The sequence below is a fragment of the Cygnus olor genome, chromosome 4 (genome assembly GCF_009769625.2).
Source record: "Cygnus olor isolate bCygOlo1 chromosome 4, bCygOlo1.pri.v2, whole genome shotgun sequence".
Taxonomy (NCBI): Eukaryota; Metazoa; Chordata; class Aves; order Anseriformes; family Anatidae; genus Cygnus; species Cygnus olor.
The window spans coordinates 16,364,808-16,389,053 of record NC_049172.1 but is presented as its reverse complement, the minus strand read 5'-3'; the positions used below and the strand labels follow the sequence as shown (position 1 = coordinate 16,389,053).

At 47.2% G+C, this 24,246-nt stretch overlaps 1 protein-coding gene across 1 annotated transcript in view; it reads right to left on the bottom strand.

Moving 5' to 3' along the window:
- FRAS1 (Fraser extracellular matrix complex subunit 1) overlaps positions 1-24,246 on the bottom strand; it is a 160,954-nt gene that overhangs the window by 13,986 nt on the left and 122,722 nt on the right. The window contains 25 exon segments of the mRNA XM_040555411.1: positions 376-581; positions 1,476-1,623; positions 2,009-2,169; positions 2,487-2,831; positions 3,457-3,703; positions 5,109-5,271; positions 5,792-5,951; positions 7,031-7,181; positions 8,451-8,564; positions 8,853-9,080; positions 9,713-9,853; positions 10,556-10,680; positions 13,439-13,618; positions 14,065-14,184; positions 14,507-14,695; positions 15,526-15,789; positions 16,180-16,333; positions 16,756-16,946; positions 17,787-17,922; positions 18,696-18,858; positions 19,277-19,425; positions 20,742-20,989; positions 21,803-21,928; positions 22,600-22,731; positions 23,475-23,507. Coding sequence (XP_040411345.1) covers positions 376-581; positions 1,476-1,623; positions 2,009-2,169; positions 2,487-2,831; positions 3,457-3,703; positions 5,109-5,271; positions 5,792-5,951; positions 7,031-7,181; positions 8,451-8,564; positions 8,853-9,080; positions 9,713-9,853; positions 10,556-10,680; positions 13,439-13,618; positions 14,065-14,184; positions 14,507-14,695; positions 15,526-15,789; positions 16,180-16,333; positions 16,756-16,946; positions 17,787-17,922; positions 18,696-18,858; positions 19,277-19,425; positions 20,742-20,989; positions 21,803-21,928; positions 22,600-22,731; positions 23,475-23,507 — 4,274 coding nt within the window.

Here is a 24,246-nt window from a genome sequence, read left to right as displayed (position 1 = left end):
CCGCCTGCCCTGGAAGAAGAGCTCTTCCGTTGTTAAGGCTACTTCTTCAGTGTGGTCAAATCACACGGTTAAACAATGAAAGACAGCAGTGAAGACATCAGCTTCCACAAGCCCATAGCTCTCTGGTACATCGATCCTGAGTCCTTCTGACACAGAGGATTGGCATTTTACGTTTTAACCAGTTTTATCATGAAACAAAGACCTCCTCCACAGTCACGTCCTATTTCCAGGACCAGAAGGATTTGTGACCTTACACATATACGAACCCAGTTCTGACAGCCTCTGTCAGCTCCCTCTGACAATGCAGAGTCAGGCAGGAGATCTGAACCTCTCCCACCAGTACTTCACTCTCCCTATAAGCCAGGTTCAGCTCACCTTCTCCCCTTTCAAGAAAGTGATGCGGGACTCCTCTGCATTTCTCCTCTCTGCAAAGTCCTCCGTGACCTCTGCGGTCTGGCTCTGGGTGTAGCACCTGACAGAGGACTCATAGCTCAGGTCGCCAGTGCGGAAGATGGGGATGTGCAGAGTACCCTCCTTCTCCTTCACCGTGAACGCATCCTTGGTGAACTGCATGCTTGGCACTGCAGAAGGCAATAAAGGGCGTCAGGCAGCATTGAATTTGCAGAGTGACAAGAGCTGATCAAAGCACATACACCCTTGGGGAACTGCTGCATGGAGCCTGACAGCCAGAGAATGAAATGGCAGTTTTACTGTGCCCCAGAAAAGGATTTTGTTTCAAATAAACTAGTGATCATGACTGCTATCAGCCCTCCAAAGAGCACAGGACTGGCAGACCCTGCAGCTCTTCAGAAGGAAGCTCTCTCTCTTCGTCACCTCTTAGTCACCTACTTTCAATGGTTGCTGAAACTTGTTCCTTCCCTAACATTTTGGTGCTGTTCCAACGTGCTGAAGGACAAGACAGGGCTGGTGGTGCAGGGATGGTGTGTTTGTGAGGCATGTCGAGCAGGGACTGTGTGAGGACTCTACCAAAGTATGGACTAGGTCTCAAAGCATTATCCTACTGTTTGTGGACAGACATGGAAGAAATTACTAGCTGCAAAGAGGACTACTACAAAGTTAAGATTATACAGTGTGTGCTTTCCTTAAGCAAGCAAACATGAGAGAGGTTAAAACACAACAGAAAGGCAACATGAGGTGAAACATTCTCACGTAGTAAGAGGACTTCAGCCCACGAAAATCATGAACGAGGACTGAGCTCTGAGCAGAGGAGGCCAACAATGGCTAGAAGGGAGTGAACACTACAGGAGAGTTCATTCTGCACTTCCAAAGACTCCAGGGTCTTCTGGACTGTGATGCATGGACAGAAACAGGGCAGCCACATGCAATGGGAGAAACACAGGAAAACAGACTAAATCCAGCCTAGGAATAACCTTACCTGGATGAGCCTCCTCCTGTGTGGAAGTGTTAAGGAAGAGACTAGCACGGACTAGACAGAGCTGCCGTGGATAACTTACCATCTTGGAAGATGTCATTAATGGCTACGATCGCTTGGAAGGGTTTTGTTAGCTCTGCTCCGTGGGGTGAGCTGAGATAAACAACAAATGTCTCCAGCCCTTCTATCACTGGGTACTGAGCATCATCCAGGATTGTCAGAGTGCAGAACTAGAAGGAAAACAGAAGACCCTCTTTTAAAGATGTAAAGCTGTCATCCTTCCTGGCATCACTTTTGGGTTTCTTATGTAAAGTCATTATGTCAGGTCTTTTCTAAGTTCACTGATCGATGGCAGCAATGTTGTAGGTAAGTCCAGCATATCATTTCACAGAAAAGGCAACAACCTTTATCTCAGGAGAGGTGGCCTGACTGAATCTTCTCTGGCTGGAGCACTGATCTGATGCAAATGTGTGCCTAGCAGATTCATTAACAATTCTCAAGTGGCCCTGAGAGGATTTTCAAAATACTCAAATGGCAAATACGGAGCGTGCACGTATACGAGCAAGAAATGTCCTCAGATGGGCAGACTCATCAGGAGACAAAGTGGGACCTCACCTCTTCTGTCTTGCCTGGCCTGAATTCTATTTTTCTGGAGCTGGGGATATAATCGATTCCCGGGCTGGCAGACGGAGGGTCTGACGCCCGAGTGGCACACCACACTGAGACGGGGGTCGAGAGATCGGGTCCCTGCCGGAGGACTGGAATTTCAATGTTTCCTGCATCACCAGTTGCACACAAAAGAGAACCAAGATTAGAAAGCAGGCACATATCGCAAAACCACTTCTCAACCTCCAGCGTGCGCTTCTCTCTTCATCGCTGCACCTCACTGAGCACAGGCTGTTGAGGAGAACAACCCCCAGCCTCCCCCTCAGGAACAGAGGAAAGATTATAAACTCTCTGCAGATCTCCTGTGTTTCTGCTGCCATGCCCTAAATCAGCCTTTCTAATACTTCAACCTGTTAAAAGCATGCCTTCACAGTAAGCACCCCATGCGATGCAGAGCAGCCCCGGGGGAGCCCCTGCCACTCTTCACCTGCAGCCTCACTGACAGCAAAAGTAGCGTTCCCCAGGAACACCGTAGAGGCATCGTTGGGACCCCCGATGAAGACGCTGGCTGAAGCCCGGCTGCCAATGCGTGCGTTATCCGAAGCATCAGCCAACACAATCTCGAACTCCTCCTCCTCTTCGTATTCACTGTCATCGATCAGCGTGACATCGCACGTCGACACGCTAACGCCCGGTCCAAAAACTATGCGGCTGTCATCCGTCATCCCCCTGGACTTGAAGTCGGAGCCGGATTCCAGCATGTAAGGGCTGCTTCCCTTGGCGGATTTGGGGACGGTGTAGCAGACAGCAGATACGGTGCTGCTCGTATCCCCTAAGATGCAACAGAAAAAAAACAAACATGGCTTTATGGAAATATTTTTACTCCGTTTGGTGAAGGACATTATACACCATTCACTTAGACAACACAGCAGCATTCACTAGAGAAGCTGGGGAGAAACCATCCCTAATACTAAACTTCCACCAAAGTTGGCTTTTGTCTAACTTCCAACTTTGCCTATGAAAGAATATATGGCACAGTGATGGGGTCCACACAAAACACAGTATCTAGATCACAGAGAAGCAGCAAATAAATACAGGCTCATGCTGGGAGGAGAAACAAATCCAAAAACATGGAGCTTTAACGTGTTTGGTGAATCTTAACGGCAGAGCTGGGGAAGAAAAAAAAAATTAAGCCACTTGCCCTGTATTGTTTCTTGTCATCTCAATTGTACCACAAAACTACTTCTGAAAAATCAAAGAATCGTTCCCAAAATCATAAACAAACAAACCCCCAGGGAACACCACTTGTGGTTTTTTTTTGGGGGGAGGGTCACTGTTTGCTGGCTGACAGGAAACTGTCACTTGCCTGAGCTTGGCAAGGGTATATGCTACTGTTGGCTGCCATCTCTGGGGCTCCTCATCCACCCCCTGGCAGAGCGGGATCGGACTCAACCCACCTTTTCTTTCAACAGGAGCGGAGAGAACACCGGCACTCTCGCTGACGTGGTACGTCTTCCTGTCGAACTGCAGGGTGGGCTCATCCTCTGCGTCGGTGATGGTGACCGTGGCCCGGGTGACATTCCCCAGCAGCGCGTAGGCTGGCATGCTGAGCTCCACGGTGAAACTCTCCATGCTCTCAAAGACCTCGTCATCGTTAACGACGATGGTGCAGGCCTTGGTGTCCTCCCGCTCCTCAAACTGCACCTGCAAGGTAGAAAGTGGGCTGCTCTCCCTGGACTGGGGTCTGAAACTTTCTGTCCTTCCTGCACTACCCTGGCCTCAGTCACGTACCCTGTGCGTAGGCAGCACCGTACACTGACCTTAACCAAGGACAAATGGCTAGCAGAGGTCAAAGGCAGCAGCAAATGCAGCGTGCAGGCCCCCACCCTTCTGACCTCAGTCATGTTTTAGGCTTTTGCATGATCGTGAGTGACATTCCTATCCAGGCAAGCCTGCAAAGTTTGTAATCTGTCACAACACTGCTGCAAAACATATCTGCCAACATGAAATCCTGATGGAAAAAGGGACCCTCTTCTGAAGGCAAATAAAACACATTTTTTTAGAAAGGAAATAGTCTCCTCTGTGTTTTTGTCAGCTTTACTGGGACTCTAAAATCACAGGCACCATACCCTTTACCAGGCAACAGCATTGCTAGCTCTTGTGCATGAACACTCTGAACTTTGCTCAAGGTCATAGTATCACAAAACCTACTTAAATTGAAAGAAATATTGCTCAAAGAAGAAGAAATACGCTCAAAGTCATGTCAATACTTCTGTCATATTAGCAACAGTTACAAAAATCAGGGGTTTACACAGTACAAGACAAGGCAGAAAAAGGATTGATCACCATGAAAAGTGAGCTTTCTGGAAAAGTGTCAAGAGAGCCTTTGGGGAAAAAGATGTCACTATGAATTCCCAGGGCTTTGTCGAGGATGATTAACACAGTCCTTAACTGCACAGAGAAGGAAAGAAGTGGAAGGATGGAGGTAACTTGATCTCACGCACAGCACTGAGGAGACAGAAATTCTTCAGGAAATGCTGCTGTCTCTATTCTAAGGACTCTAAAGGAAGAAATGGCCAGGGAGAGGGAAAAATCCTAACAATTATTTGTGCAACTACTGTGCAGTCAAATCTTCAAATAAAGGCAAAATGAGAGTAAGTTCCTGCCTAAGAGTACCTTTCCTCTTGTGGACTTAAAAATTCCAACTCAGATGCTTTTTATTTTAGATGTTACTATGTTTAAATGCAGCCTAGCAATTTAGTTTTCTTGGCTGCATCACTTCTCAGCCTTCTAAGAAGCACAGAGGCCGTTCAATCTGCATCATGCTCTGGCTCTGAGGTGCTGAGCCCTGTCTCTCCACCCTTCTCACCCTCAAGATGCATCAATCACTCAACACAAGGGAGCTGCCAGTGTAGAAGAACACAACAGCAGTGCCCAGGCATCCCAGGTGAAAATGTAACCTGATTTTCAAGCGCAGCTATGATGCCTAAAAGCATGCTGCTGCTTTCCACCGGCTTCCCAGTGCGCCCTGCCTTCCAGCCGTCACTCTCACTCCTGGCTTGATGGCATGGATGGTCAGTCCTTCTCTCTCCCGGTGCCCCCAGCCTACCTGCCCTGCATACTCCACGTAGTCCTGCTCTCCAGGCTGTGAACCGGAGCTGGAGGTGGCCGTTCCCTGCTCTGTGCGGCACAAGACGATGGCGTACTGGTTGAGGTTACCGATCCGCCGCACGGTGACGCTCACGGAGCCTGCACTCTCACTGACATCGTAGCTGGAAACACACCGAGCAGAGACAAGTAACTGGCACCACGTAGCCCACAAGCCAAAGGCGCTGGAATCCTACAGGGACCGTGGGGATTAGGACCTTTGGGCTGGGCAGCAAACTCTGTGTGTTTATATGGACACCAATAAACTCATGCTGGCTGCTGCCCTCACGGAAAATCCGAGGAATGCTAATAGCCAGGGGCTCAGGCAGACGTCAGTTATTCACAACCCTGCTCCACAGTTTAACCCGGCAGGCAACCCTCCTCACTCACACACACGAGTTCCCAATTCCTGCTGCTGTTGGCTCCCTGGCACAGGCAGAAATCTGCAGTGTGACTGCTATGTGTGGTGCTAAACTAAGACTTCAGTCCTGATGGGGTGCCGGGGAAACACAGGCACAAACGACGGTAATTGCCCCAGAATTTCATTTCTAAGTTGTAGGTCAATCACATGAGAGAGCTCAGCCTGCCTCACTCCAGACCAGACCCCATCTGTCAGAAGAGTGCTGTAAACCCCACGGCATTTACCTGGTGGAGGTAAAGCTGAGGAGAGACCACTGGATGTGGAAGACGTTGCCACTGACCACGTTGGGTTTGCTGTCCTTCACTAGGAACTGAAAGCTGTCCATGGTCTCCTGAACCTTCTCCTCATGCATCACGTACCGAACAAGGCCCTGGTTCACATCCTCTGCCGGGAGGAGACACCCAATGAGCTAATGCAGAACGTCAGCAGTACTTTTACAGACGAGCAGTGCAGACACATACATCTGCACAGCCACAGGGATCAGGACCTTCTCCATGAGCCCTTCACACCGCTGCAGCTTTTCTAACTTCCATGGTCTTACCTGTGGCAGAAGCCAGCCTACAAGCCGTGACAAGTCATTCCCTTGCCTAGCCTTTATCTGTAATGGCTCATTCAAAAATAAGGTAAATTTAAAGGAGGTTTGATCAAATGCAAGGAAGATGAATTTGCCTGGCAGCACGTTTCAGCTCTGTTCTATAAGGGGGCACGTCCTAGCAGGGCTCCTTCTCATTGCGGAGATTCAAGTAACTTCGGTCTTTTCCACTTTTTTCTGAGCACATGGGATGCCAGGCTTGGCTGGCAAGGCCTGATGAGAAGGGACAGGCAGAACTGCTGACTGCAGTTGTACAGGACCTAACGGTGTGGTGCGAGGCTCTGCACACTGCAGCAGCAGAAATGCTAAAGGCTGTGCTGCCGCCTCACTCTCAGCCTGCCTGGGGGAGTCTGGAGGCAGCAATCAGAAAGAGCACAGGGGCGCAGGAAGCAGAGTTACTCCCTCACCTCGTGTTGCTAATAGTGGGCCCCATAGTCCTGGAAGAGTGAAGTTTCTACATGCTGATTACTCTGCGGTACTGGACAAACATCTCCCAGACCTTAGGATTATTAGATCCACATGCAAAATCTGCACTGCTCTATATTGTCCCAAGCCAAATCTCTGGCTCTAACAAGTCTGGAGAAACAGAGCATACAACAGGACACAGGTTGGCATCCAAAAAACCCTACAGGCTTTCTGCAATCGACAGTAAAGTTCACTTCTTATTTTGGGACACACCTTTGAGATTCCAAAGGAGCAACACTCTCCTGACTTGGCAGTATAAGACTCCCCTGAAGTCAGGGAAGTTCTAGATATGATTTTGCCCCTTGTCTTCACTCCTCCCACCATTTTTTCTCCCTCACACAGGCTACCTTGACAATCTGAAGCAGCTGAAGGAAAAAAGCAACAACATACAGCTCGTCTTCCATACCCTGAGTAAAGGTGGTCACCATTGTTCCTGGCTTCATCTTGTTCTCCACATAACCATTTCTGGGACCATTTGTTATCTCATAGATCAGCTGTTTGTCATCTGTGTCGGGATCTGTCGTTAATAATTCCTTCTTAGTGATTAGATTGGTTGCCTGGATTAAAGCCAAACCGAGGGAGTTAAACTCTGGAGATCCAGCAGTGTAAGTCTGATTGATTATTCATCCCCAAACCCAACCAATCCTCTGTCACAGTGCTCCACGAGGGAGAAGCTGGGCTGTTGAAGAGCATGTGGCACAGAGTGGCCCTGAACACCCAGAGGCCGTGGAGCCCAAGTTATGCCCCACATCATGTTTGACAGCACAGGAAGGATTCAAATTCTGTCTCAGATATGGTTTAATTAAAAAAAAAAAGGGGGGGGGGGGGCTAAAAGAAAAGCAAATGCAGAGTACACTGCCGAGCCCTACCTAGTTGGGGCTAGAATATATGACAAACCTTTCAGTTTCACCTGGAAACCACTCCATGAACTGGGCTTATGCTCAGGTGAGGCCTGGCTTTGCCAAAATTTTTTGCAAACAGCCTGAAGTTTAAGGTTGCACTCACGACAGTTCAGGCTGCTTTAGTGAGCTTGTACTAATCCTCTTTCAAATGACCTCACACAGATGTGCCTCATTTCCACCACATTTTTGCTTTCTCTCTAAAAAGAAAACATCTTTAAAAGTGGGAGAAAACGAGAGAAAGAATTAAACTGCCTGAGGCTGCAGGAGTGCTTTTTGCAAAGTCAGGAATTTGAGCTGAGGTAGCTACTTCTTAATACAATTTCTTAATACCATGCTTTCCAATCATTTTTCTGGGGAAGAACCAAAGTACTTCTTTGCTGTTAATGCTGGGTTCTCAAAAATGAGCATGAGATATCACTCCCTGGGGTTTTGTTTAGACTCCAGCAAAACAAAGGCCTATCATGGCAAGAAATCCCTGTACCATGTTTCTTTGAGAGCCGTACATCCCTCCTGTGGCTGTTGCAGCACATAATCAAGGCTTCTCTGCCATCAGCAAAACTGAAAATGCACTGCCTGGGGAAGGAGGGCACGGGGCAGGACACCTCTGTCCCACGAGGTGGGCAGGAGCTCTACTGAGCTGGACAGCTTGCGCAAGAGCCAAGAAGAGCCAGAATGGCGATCCTGCTGATGTAAGGGAAAGAAGCAACTTTGTGCCCTGGAGCCACGCTGCCTGGATTAGCTGAGCTGCAGTGCAGGCAGCCCTACACACCTCTGTCTTTTCCAAGATGCTCCATGAGCACAAAGGGGCACCTGCGGTCTATCAGAAAACTAAAAATGCTGAAGGATCACAGTGCTCTCCTGTGAAGCCACTTCTTCTGGAACAGCCAGAGAAACAATCTAATCCAAACCCAGACAACCAGTTACCTTGCCATCCATGTACTCCAGCCACTGCAAACCCAGGTTGGTGACAACCCTGGGTGTCCCGTCATCCACAGGGAGAATGTCCACTTTGAAGCGCTGCGGTGCTGCTGTCACAACCTGAGAAAAGTTCAGAGAGATGGACGTTACTTTGGGAGTCAGAGCCTTGGCCACCATATTATCAGCCTTGCTCCAGTCAGATCTGTTAGGATCAAGGTCCTGGGGCAAGTTTGCAGGCATGAAGTTTGCCATTACACCACTGAACAAGCATATGGCATCACGTAGCCAAGAATACTGAGCCCCTATCTTCAGTGGAGCGACAGCAGCCAAGTCTCCCTCCTCTGAGAGGAGGAAGCCTTCAACCACCTAGTTCTGCGGTCTCTCTCGCCTCCCTCTTTGTCCGCTTACCTTCTTCCCTCCATCCTCCACAACGAAGAAGGGATTGGTCCCATCAGACACGGTGAAAGCGAAGCGATCCTTCAGCGAGTTGCTGCCGTCGTGACTGTAGCTGATGCGGTTCTGGTAGACGTCATCCATCGTGAAGGTGGTGGTGGGGTGGTACCGCTGCCCATTGCTGCTGCGCTCGATCAGGCCATGGCGAGGGGGGTGCACGACCGTGAACGTAATTGACTCAGCCTGCACCAGGGAGACAGGGTGGCACAAAAAACAGCTTCAGGACCAGGTCAGGAAAGTCCCTACAGCTTGAGAGCCCTGGGGAAGGACTCTCTGCATCCAGACAGTCTTCCTAGCACAGTGTTTCCAATCAGGGGCTGACAGGCAGCATCGCACACTGAACTGATTCACCATGAGCCCTGCCTGTCCTCATCTCTCAAAAAAGCCAGACCCAGAAGGAGTAGGAGGAAATGCCAGTTTCATCTGTGCCAAGCATAAACTCAGTATCAAGACCTCAGCTCAGGTCAAATCCACAGTGTTCAGAGGGAAGGTAGGACAGGGCAAAGGTTTGCTCTGATGACAACTTTTAAACATTTTTCATGCAGGTTTGCTGTTTGTGTGTCTCAGAGACATCCCAGATGAAGTACGTATTTCTCAAGCCAGGGCTTTGCTTTGCTCAAACGTTCATTCATCTATTTATATACAAGCCGGGCCTCCCACAAGCGGTTTGTTTGAAGTTGTGATCAGACAGGGTACGTGCAGGGGGGGATGACACTCAGTATAATCTCTTTCTTTGAACACAAGCCCGTTTTTCTGATAGGCCAGATGTGCAACAGAAAAAGGGAGAGAGGAGGCAAAGGGGAGTCCTGCCTTACCTCTGTGTCAGCATCTGTTGCTTTAAGCTCAAACTCTGTGATGGTTTTTCTCACACCTTCCTGAACTCTCATCCCCAGGCTTTGCACTACAGGTAAGGAGTCATCCACGGGGTTTATGGTGATGTCAAACGTTTGGCTCACCTGGAACAGGAGAAAAAGCCTCTCTCAGTGAATTCAGCCTACCAAAAGCACAACTCCATTGAAATGGTAACACTATAAGGAGACCACAGTGATCCACTAAGCTCAGCTCACTTCATTTTGGACTTGTTTGGTGAATGAACAAGAGCTTCTAAGCTCAGATCCTGTAAATACAGCTCTTCTATCCTTCTGCACTAATTTCTTCTTCCTCTTTCTGTCACATTTATGGAAACGCACTTCTTCCTCCACTGCTCACTCTACTTTGTCGTTATCTCTCTATTTGTAGCCATGATTTCTCCCTTTCAGAAGGCAGGAAGGAGACATTTCTCAAGGGTCTAACTGTACTTCTGGGCACTTTCTCAGTGCAGTGAATCAACGCTGATCTCCAGGAGCAACTGGTAAACAGATGGAAAACAGACACTGAAATCTTGGTAAACCAGTCTCATGAGCCTACACCTCAGGTAGCTCCCCCTTCCCTTCACAGGACTCTCCTCTCCCCCTTCCCTGTGGTACATAACATCCCTTGCAGCAGGGGAAGTACAGGGTAACAACCTTGCAAACTACAAGCTGATGTACGGCTTTTTTTCATTTCCTTTGCTACATGTAGCTCTCCCTTGAAAGCGCACGAGGAAAACTGATTCCCAGCATATCCTACGGAATCAATAGCCTGCTCTGACTCAGGGGAAAAAACATGCTGTGACCTACCTCGTTTGTCCCATCAGACACAGAAAAGGTGAAGGCATCTGTATGCTTTTCAACGTCACTTGTGTGGACATACTGGATGCTGCGAGAGGCCAAGTCTGCCTGGCTGAAAGAACTAATTCTTGTCCCTAGAAAAAAAGAACAATAGGGGAAAATGGGCTATAGAAAGAGGAAAAACACAGGGAGCTGGACATCTGTAGCCATAAGCACTCAGTCTTGGCTTGTTGCACTTTAATTCAGGCTGTACCATGAACCTCCACTGAGCCAGGGACTTAGCTAGCACGGAGCCTCCTACACACTCTGCACAACTGCTAAATGAACGTAGTGGCACCCCTTCTGCAGACTTCTTCACAGACCTAAAATTATACCATGGCACCTCGCACTGCCAGCACACCCCATTTGGGATGGGCTGCTTGGCACACAGCAAGAGAAAAGCCATTACAAAAATAGTAGATGTTATCTTTTTTTTTTTTTTTTTTACTTTGATTTTCACTGCCACACAGGACTGATCTAACCACAGCATCACTGACTGTGGGCAAGATTCCCAACCTCACAGCAGCTTTCTAAAATACCTTCAAACTCTCTGCTCTTTTCCCCTTCTCATACCTCACCATTTAGAACAGACTAAGCCCAATTTTCAGCACTGATTTATACAAGGATCTTTACAGGTCCTTATGTGTGACACACAGTGTGGTGTAATTGCCTAATGTAACTAGGAAAATAAAACTAACATTCACATTTTAAAGAAAATGTACATCATTGAAGAGGCTTTCAGGGTAGGGCGTAGCTGCATTACCTGAGCGTTCCCTAGGCCTCCAACCTTAGATGCTATCGCACTGGGGGAACCTGGTGTGCTGGCTCTAAGGAACAGTACGGAGCGGAGAGTGGAGTGGAGACACCACGGCTAGGCTCTGTGATGAGATGGGGACTCGACTGTTCTTGTACACACCGAGACCGATAAGCCGCACTTTTTGCTACACTGAGCCAACGACCTGTCACGGTTTGACAAATGCTGTACTCTAGTAAACTTTTGCTCATTATAATATCATTGTAATACCAAAACACACCTCCATCCCAAAAGCTACCCGCCTCCAAGGTGCGACCACCCCTCACTGAGCACGCGCTCTGAATTTCTCGGAGCCTATTCCTTTAAATGGAGACGGGAAAACTTTTCACCAATCATAACTAAGATATGCTTGACTAGAGTCACTCAAGCTCCACCTAAAAGATAGAAAATAATATAAATTGGCCTAAGAGAGAGGGGAAGATACCATCGTCGGGGAAGATACCATCGTCAGGGAAGATACCATACCTCCTGACTCCTGGCATCAGGCAACGGGCTGAGCCTCTCTTTCCCCCCATTGGGATGCCTTTGGGTGAGATTTGAACAGTTGGTTATACCGGGTGTCTCCGCGGAAACTTAGAAATCTCTATAGAGTCTTTGTGCCTTTTAACGCGTTAATTTCCAGGCTGTGCACCTGTGTATTTCATTCATGCTAGCTTGCTTTTGCAGACAGTACATTATCGCCGGCAATCCAAAGAACCTGTGTACCTGTTGCTGTAATAAATTGCACCTAACTGCATTGCTCCTAGCCGTGATAGTTCTCATTGAACGCGACTAGGGTAAGGGCGTGATACGTTATTGGTGAATCTGTGATCGTGGTAGTTCAGTACCCTGAATCCGACCGGACCCGTAACGGTTAATCGGCTACACCCCTTAACCCCTTAACACAGCAAAGTACCCAATAAGCATTTTTAAAAAAGCAGCCAAGCCTTTAACTCTCATTGCTGTATTTGTCAAGTTTTACTGTACTTAACAACAACAAAAACCCTGAAAAAAGGTTTTCAACTAGTTTATCATTTATTAAATGGCTACTGACAACTATTGACCACAACACCAAAGACACTGTACCTGGTATAAATAAATGACCCAAGAATGAATGATTAACCAAGGTTTCCTCTGAACTTGTTAGCTTTCAAGTTTTGTGTCCTCTTTTGAGGACTCCTGTCCTCTCTCCTTAGGTTTAGGCTATTTAAATCATGAAAGCAACTATTTCACTATGTGTGACCCTGTATGTTTCTTAGTCCACCACGGACCCCAAAAAGCACAGAAACCAGAACTGTCACATCTTAAGTAACAGGGGAATAAAATCCCTAATCCACCTCTTTCAGATTTCAGAAGTACAAGACACAGTGTTTAGTTTGCAGCTCAAACAAAAACATTGCAAGTTTTTAATTTTCTCACAGCAGGGGGTTTGCTTATTTATAACTTTCATTCATTATTCCTGCCCTCTCAACTTGTTTGCCAGAGCACATCTTATGTTGTGAGATGATGAAGCAAACCATAGACTAAAACTTAGCTTTACAGGGACTGACTGCATCCTGAAAACACAGAAGATATTTGCACTTTAATGTCCCGTCAAGGGGAAATCTAATTCTAAGAAGACTTGTATCTTAGGTGAGTATAATCTAAATAAGAGGAGCATATTACATGACAGTATAGATTTAGACGAACTCAGAAGGGAGGAGTACGACACTCATACTGTTAATGGATAATGGGGCATTCAAGGCAACTCTAAAATTCAGATCACGTTTGCATGGAATTCTTTTCTGAGTTTCACAGGATTGACCAAAAACCTCCTGAACTGCCTGACTTCATTATCTAGCATATCCATCACACCACCATGTATCTTCATTTTGTAATAACTCACAGGTTAGTCCCCTTCCTTTCTGCAAAGCCCAGCTGCGACATGAGGCTGGAATTTAGGGACATAATGGCCAAGAGGGGGACTAAAAGTAACTGTTTACCAGGGTGGGTGGCTCAAAAGCCCTGCTGGAGCTTTGCTGTTAGGAGCACCCAGCCGAGCAAAATGCCCTCCTGCTAACCTGGGGAGGCCACGTGCTCCAGGTGCCCCAGCTGCGGCTGCTTGGTGAGCCTGTACTGGAGCTGGGCCGGTTCGCTGTCCTGGTCGGTGGCAGAGAGCTGCAGGGTTGTGATCTTCTTCGTCGAGTTCTCATCCAAAACCAGCCCTTTGTTAGCAGTGATGGAAGGGGGGAATCTGTCCTCTGAAAGGGTTAAATGCAAAACAGACTGAGTTAGGAGGTGGTCCCCCTCCTTCCCTTCGTGTTATTCCCACTGGGTATTTGTGCTCAAGCAAAAGACAACAGGCACACAAACGCCCTCCTCTGAAGGGAACCCTCCCAGACTGGGAATTCCAAAATGAGTATGCTGGGTCTTGTGATCAATGGAGGGGGCAGAAATGTCTTAAGACAATCTAGACAGTATGGGGGAATTTTTCTGTCTTTTTCAGCAAGTTTGTCAGAAGCCAAAGAGCTAATCTTTACATCCTCAAACTCTCCCCATACCCCAAGCTTCAAAGGCCTTTGAATTAACAGAGAATAAATACTGCATCTCAAGAATTACATCTTAACTTGCTGTACAAGTAGGATGGAAATCTATGAAGGCCTGAGCTTTGCAGCAATGATAACATAACTTCAGCACTATAATTTACCTAAAATACGAATATAAAAAAACTGGTCCATCAGTTTGTTGCCATCTGCATCGATCACATCAAAGGTGAAGGCAAAATTTCCACCAGGATCTCCCTTCTTGTGACTGTACACCACTTGCCCTGGAGAGAGGGACAGGAGAAAAGAGGTGGTTTATTACAGGCAACTTCATTTAATTCCTAGTTTGGAACCAGGCTGGCACTATAAGTGAAGAGACTGGCAGCTCCTGGACTTGGGTTTCATTACTTCTTCTCTTTTATTTTTTCTGTCCTGCTCAGAGAGCCTTTTTAACACTTGCTTAGTGATGTGTTTCTCCTCTATCATAACAACCTTATCTTCTTACTTCTTTCCCTCTCCCTTCCCTGCTTCAAATCATCCTTCCCCTCTCAAAAAGATATGGCCACATTTTACTTGCCATGATTATCTGAAGTCAGACATTCTCACCTTTATTTATATCAGCCTGGGTGAAACTTTTGACAGGTCCTTTGACAGAGATCTGGACTGGATTATCAATATTAGTCAGCTGCAGACGGCCAACGCTGGGGTCCTTCTTCATGACAAATCTGATCATCGTGTCATCTGGATAAATAGCTGCTGCTTTCAAGTGCTGAGCTGTGAGGTGTGCTGCAGAGCCTGGGCCAGAGAAAGAAAAAGCTCACAAACAGCTTCAGCCAACCCAGCCAAGTGACTTGTCTAGACTGGACTAGATAGCCTATAAATAGTAGGTGAGGTCCTATTTTACAGAACCAAGGAAGTTGTACTTCTAGGGGGGAAAGGAGAACTCCACCACAAGTAAAACAAGCAGAGGGCTCATCTACGAGGACGTGGCTTGTCCAGAGCCTCCATCGGGATGCTCAGTGTGGCACAGCAGCATTCAAGGCATGTGCTTTGCTCGTGCCTCCACTGCCTGCACACTAGGCATGCTGGGGAGCGCAGGGCTAAAAGCTGTGTGGGCATTTTACTGGCTTGGAAGAGTCGTTTTCAACCTCGCATACTTCTTCTTAACAGCCCTGCACAGAGCCATTACAGCTTACCTAGAGCTGTCACATTTTCAGAAATGTGAAATAAAGCTGAGTGCAGGGCAAGTTTCTGAAAGGTGAGCAGGCTCAGACAGCAGCTGTCTGTCAGGACTGCGGTTAGGTGCTCTAACACATGCCCCTTCCCAACTAACAGACAGAAAGCCCTGGACTGTACATTTGTTTTGGGGAGGCAGTGCTTAACTACAGCATCCCCTCCTATAATAACATGAAAATATCTCTACCTGTGATTATTTTTCCCCTTCCCCCTTCCCTTGTAACAGACCATTGATCCTACGAGGAGAAGATCATTTTAAAAAGACCTTCCCAGTCAAATCAGAGGTAAAAGCACACACCTACACCTTGTAATTACACTTAGCGGGAGATGACAAGTGTCTCCCAGGGGGCTGCCTAAACAAGCGATACCATTCTCCCCCCTCCCCGTACCAGCAGGGAGCTGCAGGCCCCTGTTGACAGCCAGTGTGGGCAGCGGCTGCTTTGGCAGCTCCATGGAGAACTGCAGCCTCCCCGTCTGTGTGTAGAGACCATCCGTGATGGAGAAGCCAAACTCGTCTGTCTGTGCTGCTGCACCGCTCTGAGTATAAACGATCAGCTCATCCAGAATGTCCTGGTAGGTGAAGGACGAGCCCAGAGACAGCACATGTCCGTGCTCTGGGGGCTCTGCAGCAGTCTCCCTCCTGCGAAGATGACCTGACAAACGACAGATGCATGAAAATCATGGAAGTGGATGTGGCCTTGCTGGAAGAACTGAGGAAGTTTTCTGCTTGTTGCCAAAACTGCTAAGAATTTGGCTACATACATGAGATCTGAAAAATGGCACACAGCCCCTGCTAGTTTAGGAAACAAGGTAACACAAAAGGGAACTTCCCAAGGAAATGGGTGCAGTCCCCCTTTTCCCTCTCAAATAGGAAAAACCCTCAAAGAACAGGTCTGCCCTGAAGCACAATTGCTGCTCCAAACACCAACTATATGTGCCTTATACAAACATGCCAGGCTTCTGTCTCACATCAGGGGTATTAGACATACACACAGATGCACAGACAGACGTTCCTGCTCCAACCCCACCTTGTCGGGACTTACCATGGTCAGGACTCTTGGTAACCACGATGACAAGCTCACTGTTCTGGGTGTCCAAGTCCTGCAGGTTGAGGGAGGCGTTGGTAACAACCACACTCGAGCTCTCGTGCACTCTGACAGGCTCCAGCACCATCTTTGGGGGCTCGTCGTTCTGCCGCTGCACAGATCCCAAGGGGACACAGTCAGAAAAGGGAAATGGCCAAGGAGAAATGACTGCTGCCTAACTGAATGAAATACAAGCTCCCAAATGACAGTACTGCTGCTGGTACCAATGCATGGACTACATCAGTCCCTCCATCTCTCTCCAGCACTGTGGAGGCTTCTAAGAGAGAGGAGAAAACTGAGAAATAAGCCCTGGGGAAGAGGCTGCAATGCACAACTACTCTCTGGTGTGACAGGGGTCACACTGTGGTCCTGTACTAGGGGAAGGAAACAGATAGGAGGAAGGAAACTCTCTTTAATCCCCTTCCCATGCATTACAAAGGTGTGAGGAAAGCTTGCAATTCGAGGGAGCTGCACTTTAAGAGCCAAGTGTCTGTGTTAAGAGAGGGCTCTGACAGCCAGAGAGCACAGGCGCACCTGGATGGTGATGTTAATGCTGTGCACTTCTGACTGGCTGAAGCCATCGCTCACGTAGAAGCTGAAAACATCGCTTGTCGGCTCGATGCTTTCATGGACGCTCTGGAAGTAGTAAATGCTGCTCTCTAGAACGTCTTGAATGGAAAAGGACGCATCTGTGGTCACAGCACCCTGCGGTCCGAAACTCTCACCTGCACAACAGAATGCCTCTGGTGAAAGGATGTTCAGCTCACTGATAAACTAAAAATAAAAGCAGCAGCATTAAGAGAGGAATGGCACACTGAAGGATGTAGAAGGATGTTCACTCCTATAACATGGTTTTCACTCATCTTATGACCTTTGTAGCAGCAGTAAGGTCCATCTGCTGCATTAGAGCAGACATTAGGAAAGCTGCAGTTCTACACACAGTGCCAGCAAGCCCACGTCCCAGAATTGCTTATGACATTCTTCAGTGATGAGAAAATGGCTGGTGTGCCTATTGGCCTCAACACAATCACTACACCAAACTGCATCTTGCAAAACTAAAACTAAAACCCAAGAAAATCACCTAGCTGTGGCCTGTTCGAGGAGAGAGGCTCACCATTACCCAAGTGGCACAAACTGGAGTGCACTCCTAGGGCACGATTAGGAGGGGTGATGTGTAATGGTTAGGAGCCCATGCACTCCAGAAGGAAGGCAGTAACAGTTGTAACGAGCTGCCCCACTGGCCAAGCCATGGTGATATTTTACAAAGGGAAGTTTGATTTAAGTGAAATTATATATGTCATTGCCGTTAGCACCACTGATAGGATTAAGCAGACAAGCCTCCTGGATGAAAATCTCTGGAGAGTCCAGCACAGATCCCATAGTAATACAAAGACAAAACTGAAAGTTACCAGCCATGCTGTGCCACAACTCTCCCACCCTTAAATCTCACTGTGACATTTAGAGGAATTCAGTGAAGTTTGTTCTGTATAACAAACGCAGTCAGAATAAAGGATGATGAAAATATAATGCACAGTCTTGAAAAGGCTCTCAATGCCCCCGTTTACCTGTCTTAGTGTTTTCAATGTAGCCATACATGGGCAGAGTGATAACCGTGACCCTCAGGTCTTCCTTGGCAGCAGTATCATAATCAGCAGCTAAGTGGTGATGAGCCAGCAGTGGGACCCTGCCTCCCTCATCCACCTGGAAAACAAAAAGATACAACAGAACTACAGCCAATGCACACAGCACCACACGAATCGTTACTGAACAAGCCTGCAGCATCACTGCATGGAGGAGGCTTCCCTGGTCCTCACAGTGCTCTCATTTCTCTGAAGTCTTGTCCCACCCTCCCCCAAATCTGTTAAGTATGAAATCTGCTGGGAGGCAAGGTAGGATGCGAAGAACAAAGCCTGCCTGGCCCTAAAGAGGAGCCTGTGAGTGCTTTATCAGGGGAAGAAGAGAACTGGCAGAGTCATGCTGACCTCTTGGAAGGCAAAATCTGCTTTTCTTGTTGAGGGGAACCTTTTGAAGGCAAGGGAGGTTGAATGCAAAGCTGAAAAAGAGGGAAATGACTTCAAAAGGCTTTGATAAGGAGTCTGAAATGTTTTGCATCAGTCCAAAGCACCAGATGCTTTCAGACTCATCTTCTGCTCATTTTTTAAATACAAGCTGGTGAAAGAAGGGGCCAAATATTAAACAGGAGTAAGTCAGACTTGTTCCACTGACATCAATGGGACACCCTAGGGAGAAGCTAGCTCCTGACTAGAACGGATGTGAGCAGGTGAGGTTCAGGGATGCAGCAGTACTGTCAGTCCCCTCTGGCCTCCAAATAATTTATTGACTCTTAGCACTCAAAAGACTGTGTGTAACACCATGTTTCTACAGTGATTTGCCTTCAGTCCAGGAGAACCGTTCAATTCCCCCCACAGAAGACATTCTTGTCACTGTTTCTAGTATCCTGGGTGGCCACTTACAGTGATATGGTCAGCAAAGGCAATGAGCGACGGCACCATCTGGGCAGAGGTGATAGTGATGGTAAACATCTGCCTGTCAAGCCGGTTATTGTCAGCATCAAAAACAGCGAAGTGGAAGGTGTCCGTAACTGGCTGATTGCTGGTCTCAAATACGGTGGAGTAGCTGAAAGTCAAAGCACAAGCCGTGTCAGGGAGTCTTGCTGACAGCCAGGTAAAAACGCCTCCTCCCTGCCTTTAGAGATGAATTCAAAAAGAGGTGGTATTCCAGTTCCCAACTCCATTCATTCCCTGAGCACTGTGAAACCACTGTTTTTCATGTTGCCTACCCTAATTATCACCATGACACTGCAGACAAAAAAATTTCCTAATTTGAAGGTACACCAACCACTGGCATTTCAGACATGCATAAATACCTAACTCTGTACACTGGAAAAGCTCTCATTTGGAGTCTCACAGGACACAATAGCCAAGAAGAAAAATCTTTGATATATTTTACTAGCATAACATAGCCCTGAGTTCCTTGTGGAAAGCCCACTGAGCTTTTAACTGGCGTGGCTTGAAGGACAATAGCTATTTGATACCTGATCCTCTGGTTGTTGATGTCTTCCATGGTGAAATTATAAACCTTAGAAAGCTCTTCATCATGAGAGCCAGATGTCTGTAAGAGGGTGCCATATGTGGGCAGAGATATTAACTGGATTCTTATCGCTGAGTCAGGAGAATTGCTGTCCTAAAGATGAAGGAAAAATAACAAAACCAACACAGAACAGGATTAGCTTTTGTTTCCCTCTGCTAAAAACAGAAAGAAAATGTTTTTTAGGAAAATATATCAAGCAGTTTCCCAGAGATAAGCCCGGTATTTTATTTTCAAGTTACCCTCCTAGTGGACTGGACCCTTTATGTAATATGCTTTTCTTGACTCCAGAAAAAGTGAGCCAGAATTTATCTGATACCTGGCAGAGGGAGTAACTGTTGCCCATCAACGCTTCAGACAGAGACACAGCTAAATTCAGTTCTTAGTAAAACAAAGGTTAACGTGAAGCGATGCTGCAAAGGCCAATTTCGTATTAAACTAAAAGCTGTTCTTGGCTCTTTTTAACTACACAGAGTATAACCATCTCTGTGATCTCATGGCTCAGATGTCATCTTTCTTTTCAAAGTTTTTCGTGGTTGCCTGAAAGATAAGACCCAAGGCAGAAATCGTTTTCTCAGTATATAGATCAGGAATGAAATCCTCTTTCTTGTGACTGTTCTCTTCCGCAGATTAAACCTGAACAGCTCCCTTGTCAGCCTTCTGCCTACTAAGGAGAACAGGACAGACCCCTGACTTATACCCGGACACATCCTTTGGAAGTAAAGCATTCATTTGCCTACTTATCCTACCTGACTCCCTGCAGATCCCTAACCATCTCTCTGACAGCCACTACATGAGGTCTCTCCAGCTTCACACGTGCACTGTCATCTCTCCAGCCTCCTCCTTAAGGAGAGCACATCTGCATACCCCAAATCCACTGCTGGTGTCTCTGCAGCTGTATCAGCCACAAGCAGAACACCTTTCCCTGAACTGTACCAGCAGGACGACTCTCATACAACACACAAACACTGATTCAAACTCCAAGCTAACAAGGAGCACAGCATCTTGGGTTGCTCAAAAAAAAAACCCTCAAGCGTGTGCAGAAAAAGAAGCAGACAATTTCTGAAGGGGTTGAGGGGGCAGAAATTTTCAAGGGATTATCAACTAGCAAATCCATGTGTGTTGTTAGCAAGTCTGTTTGATACAAAAATCTGGGATTAACTCAGTTTTCATGTTAGCATGGCAGTTCACCTCTGTTCCAGTCAAACAGGGATAGCCTTAAAACCCTGATGGAAGAAAGAGTCTATTATCCCCGTTTTGGCAGCCATAGTCAGGAGACAGCCAAAAACTTGAGCTCTCTGCCAAGAATCCACACTAAGGGCAGGGAGGTGTGGGTGGCAGGGGGTCTGTGGGGGGATTAGGAATGGGATGCTGCCAGCATTCACTGGGTTTAGAAATAGATGACAGCTTACAACATAAGCAAGGTGCAATCGAGAGAGAGTCACAGTGCTTTTGCTAGCCACGGTGATTGCCAACAAGCAGCCCGGGGCCAGCTGCGGGCCGTTGTTATCCGGCAGGGACACTTCCACCCGCAGCACTGTGGTCACTGTGGTGACACCATCGGTGACAGAGATTTCCATGCTGTCCTCTGCTGCCGACGAACCATCGTGCACGTACTGCAGAGCATTTTGAGTGACGTCCTCGTAGGTGAAGGTGTCGCCTTCCCAAAAAGAAATGCACGAGTCAGAAAGACTGTTCAGAGCACCAATCCAATTCAAATGGCATAAGGCCCCAGTTTAGCAGAAGACTTAATCACATGCTTACCTGGCATTTAATGCCAAACTTACTGAGCTGTGAGTTATGGAGACATTTATTAAGGACTTAGTATGTATGTAGGGCAGAGCAAAAGCTGTAACCTGAACTGTTTTCCAAACACTGTCACTCTTTGGGACTCTTTCAGTGACAGTTCTCTGGAAGTGCACAGATCCTCCTTTCTTCCCAGCTGCTTTGTAAGCTCATGTCTGTCATAACTAGACAAGGCTTCCCTCTCCACATCTCTATTTGCACTCCTTTCTTATAGACAATATTTGTTCATCTGATCACACACTGGAAAACTGCTGCCACCAAAATCAACAGTAAAACTCCACAGAAGTATTTGACTGCTCGATCAGCACAGCTTTGCCTGGACTTCAGTAGAAAAGTTTACTGAGTATTATGTCAGATATAACTTAGCACCTAAACCAAAACATCCCTTTTGCTTAGCAGCTGGTTACTTTTACCACAACGCAGTAACTGCCCACCAGCCTGCACATACTTGGTACAAGAAATGCACCGACTCAGCCAGGAACTAAACAACAAACAGGAAAACATCCTTCACGCACTCTCTCCCGCAGTCACACTCTTCCAGGCAAAGAACTGACACACTGAACTCTGTCAGAGGCATCCGTCTCCTCCTGCCCAACTAAACCAGCTGCGTGGACAGGCCCATGCTCACCTCCTCCCCTGCACTGAGGAAGATTTCTGCTCAGCTCACCTGCTCCCATGTGCTCCTGCACACCTGCGCCCTGCTTGAGCACAATGCCATGACGGGGAGGCTTCACCAGCTCAAAGAAGAGCCCCTCAGGAGCTGTATCTGTGTCGCTCACAGCCAACTGGATCCCTGTGCCAAGGAAAGAGAACACAGGCTTCGGCACCCTCAGATACTGCACTGGGAATATCCCTTAAGTTTGGTGATCAGTTTTTGTGAATGGAGCCAAAAAGCTTTAATTTAATCAGTTCCTGGAAAGTCAAGTAATTCTGGAGCATCCGTAGCCCAAGGGCTTGCTGCCTTCATGGAAAAAAGTAGTTCCCTGATAATGTTTAGATCAGATGTTATATCAAAGAACTTACTGCACACCTGAGTCACAGTATTGCCAGCACGATAGCTATACAAACCCTCAGTTTATGAGATGTGCACATATTCACATAGAAGGGGGCTATCTGTAAAAGCCTCAGAAAACCCTGACACCACAAGAAAGTGGCTTATGCCAAACAAATCACTGCAACAGCACTTAAGAGGGGAAAAGTAAAGAAGCAGTATATCCCTGATCACGCTCTCCAAGACTCAGCCACTGAACGGACACACCATATACCAAGGAGCACTGCCTCACGCTCAGACACTTGTCTGAGACACCACTGCACAGTTTTCTCAGTGGAAAATGCTGAATGGTGCTGAATGGACAGAGGTGCATGAGACCAAAACTCTCCCTTGCTCCATCCATGTGGCCTCCTGGAAGTAAATACCGTGCCTCAGGCAGAGCTCTGCCACCTCACCCTTTCCACCCTACTCACCGATGGTGGCCTTGCCCCCCTGGCTGACCTCCAGGAACGGAGCTGTGATCTGGAAGACTGGAGGCTGCTGCTCTGCAGAGACCAAATGAATGACAAACACCATCTCCGGGGTCGTGCGTTCTCCATCAGACACTAGGCACAGACAGAAACCACGCCTGAGTGTAGGGATGTTCTTTCAGGGACTCACATTGGAAATTGGCTGTTCTCTACAAATCACCACCCCGCATTGCTGAATTTCTTCCCACCCTGTCAATTTACACCTTCGTCTATGGACATAAAACATAATTCACACATACCCAGAAGTATTTATTTATCTTTGTCCCTAACTCATCTTAGTATGACAAGCATAACTTGAATAAGTCTGTGTGTGTGTGCCTATGTACATACTATGTTCCACGTATCTATCAGGTGCACTCGTAAGTCAGAACATGCACTTCTCTTTGCTAGTGGGTCACTTTGCATACCTGTGCTAAGTAGTACATGGAAAGGGGAATATGTATTAAGTAAGCAAGCAGCTTATTAGTAGCAATTTAATTGTGGAAAAGTTTCCATGGTATATTAAAAAAAAAATCAGAGCAAACCACTGATGCCCTTGTTCAGATTGGAGGAAAAGCAGGAATGAATGAGGCTTTTAGGACACATTTGAGGCAACTACTGAAAAAGATTTGTCTACTGAACTGCATCTTGGCTTCTATAAAACACTTTGGGACATAGATGAATGAGTATTCTCCAGGCACATGCACTTCCAGAAATTCCTACGGAGTGCCCATAGATGTGCCTGCAGAAGAGGAAAGGCCAAGGAGTAACAGGCAACGTGAAGGGCACAAGGAGGAAAACTGCTCTGGAAAGCAGGAAAGAGCCAAAGGTTTGCATACCTGTGAATCGGAAGTTCACTGACTCTGGAAGACCTGACGGGATAAATATAAGCACAGAGTAATTACGGCTAGAACATACTGATGTGAATTTAGACAGCTTTTGGAAAAAGCAAGTGCTGTTGTTCAACCAGACATCTTTCCTTACCAAGGAAAGCACTCTTTTCCACTGCCTTCTCTCCAGGTAATGAGAGAACACATGTTGCTCTCCTTCAGTCTGTGAAAAACCCTCTTGGTGCCAGTGGAGGGCAGGGTGATGCATCGAACTGCATCACACAATCCTAGGTATCAACTGGTCAAACATGCTTGAGGTTTGCCACATTGTTTGCCCCTCTGTCTCCTGCTCCAGGTTGTTACCCCTCTGACGGCAGAAATCTAATATCCTGGCTAAATTGATTCAGTTCACACTCATCATTTCTTGTCTCAATCTCAAGGACTAAACACGCACTGCAGCACAGATCTCAAGCACAGAAGGAGCAGTAATTCCTAACCACAAAGCACCGGATCAGCAGTTTGACCAGTGCAGCATCGTGTTAGTGTCAACAGCGCTAAATGCTGTAGTGAACATGGCCATATTCCAATAATTCACTGCATGTTGCTATACTGAACATGAAGGAAAATCATGTTGAAGTCACAAGAATTGGGTGAACTTTTGGAATGTTCCCACAAAGCAGATTCCCATATACTTCATATCATTCATACCACAAGCCCTAGCGAGTATGGAAATAACCACAACGTCATTCCGGGACTGGAGGAGGACTAGCAGCCTGACTTG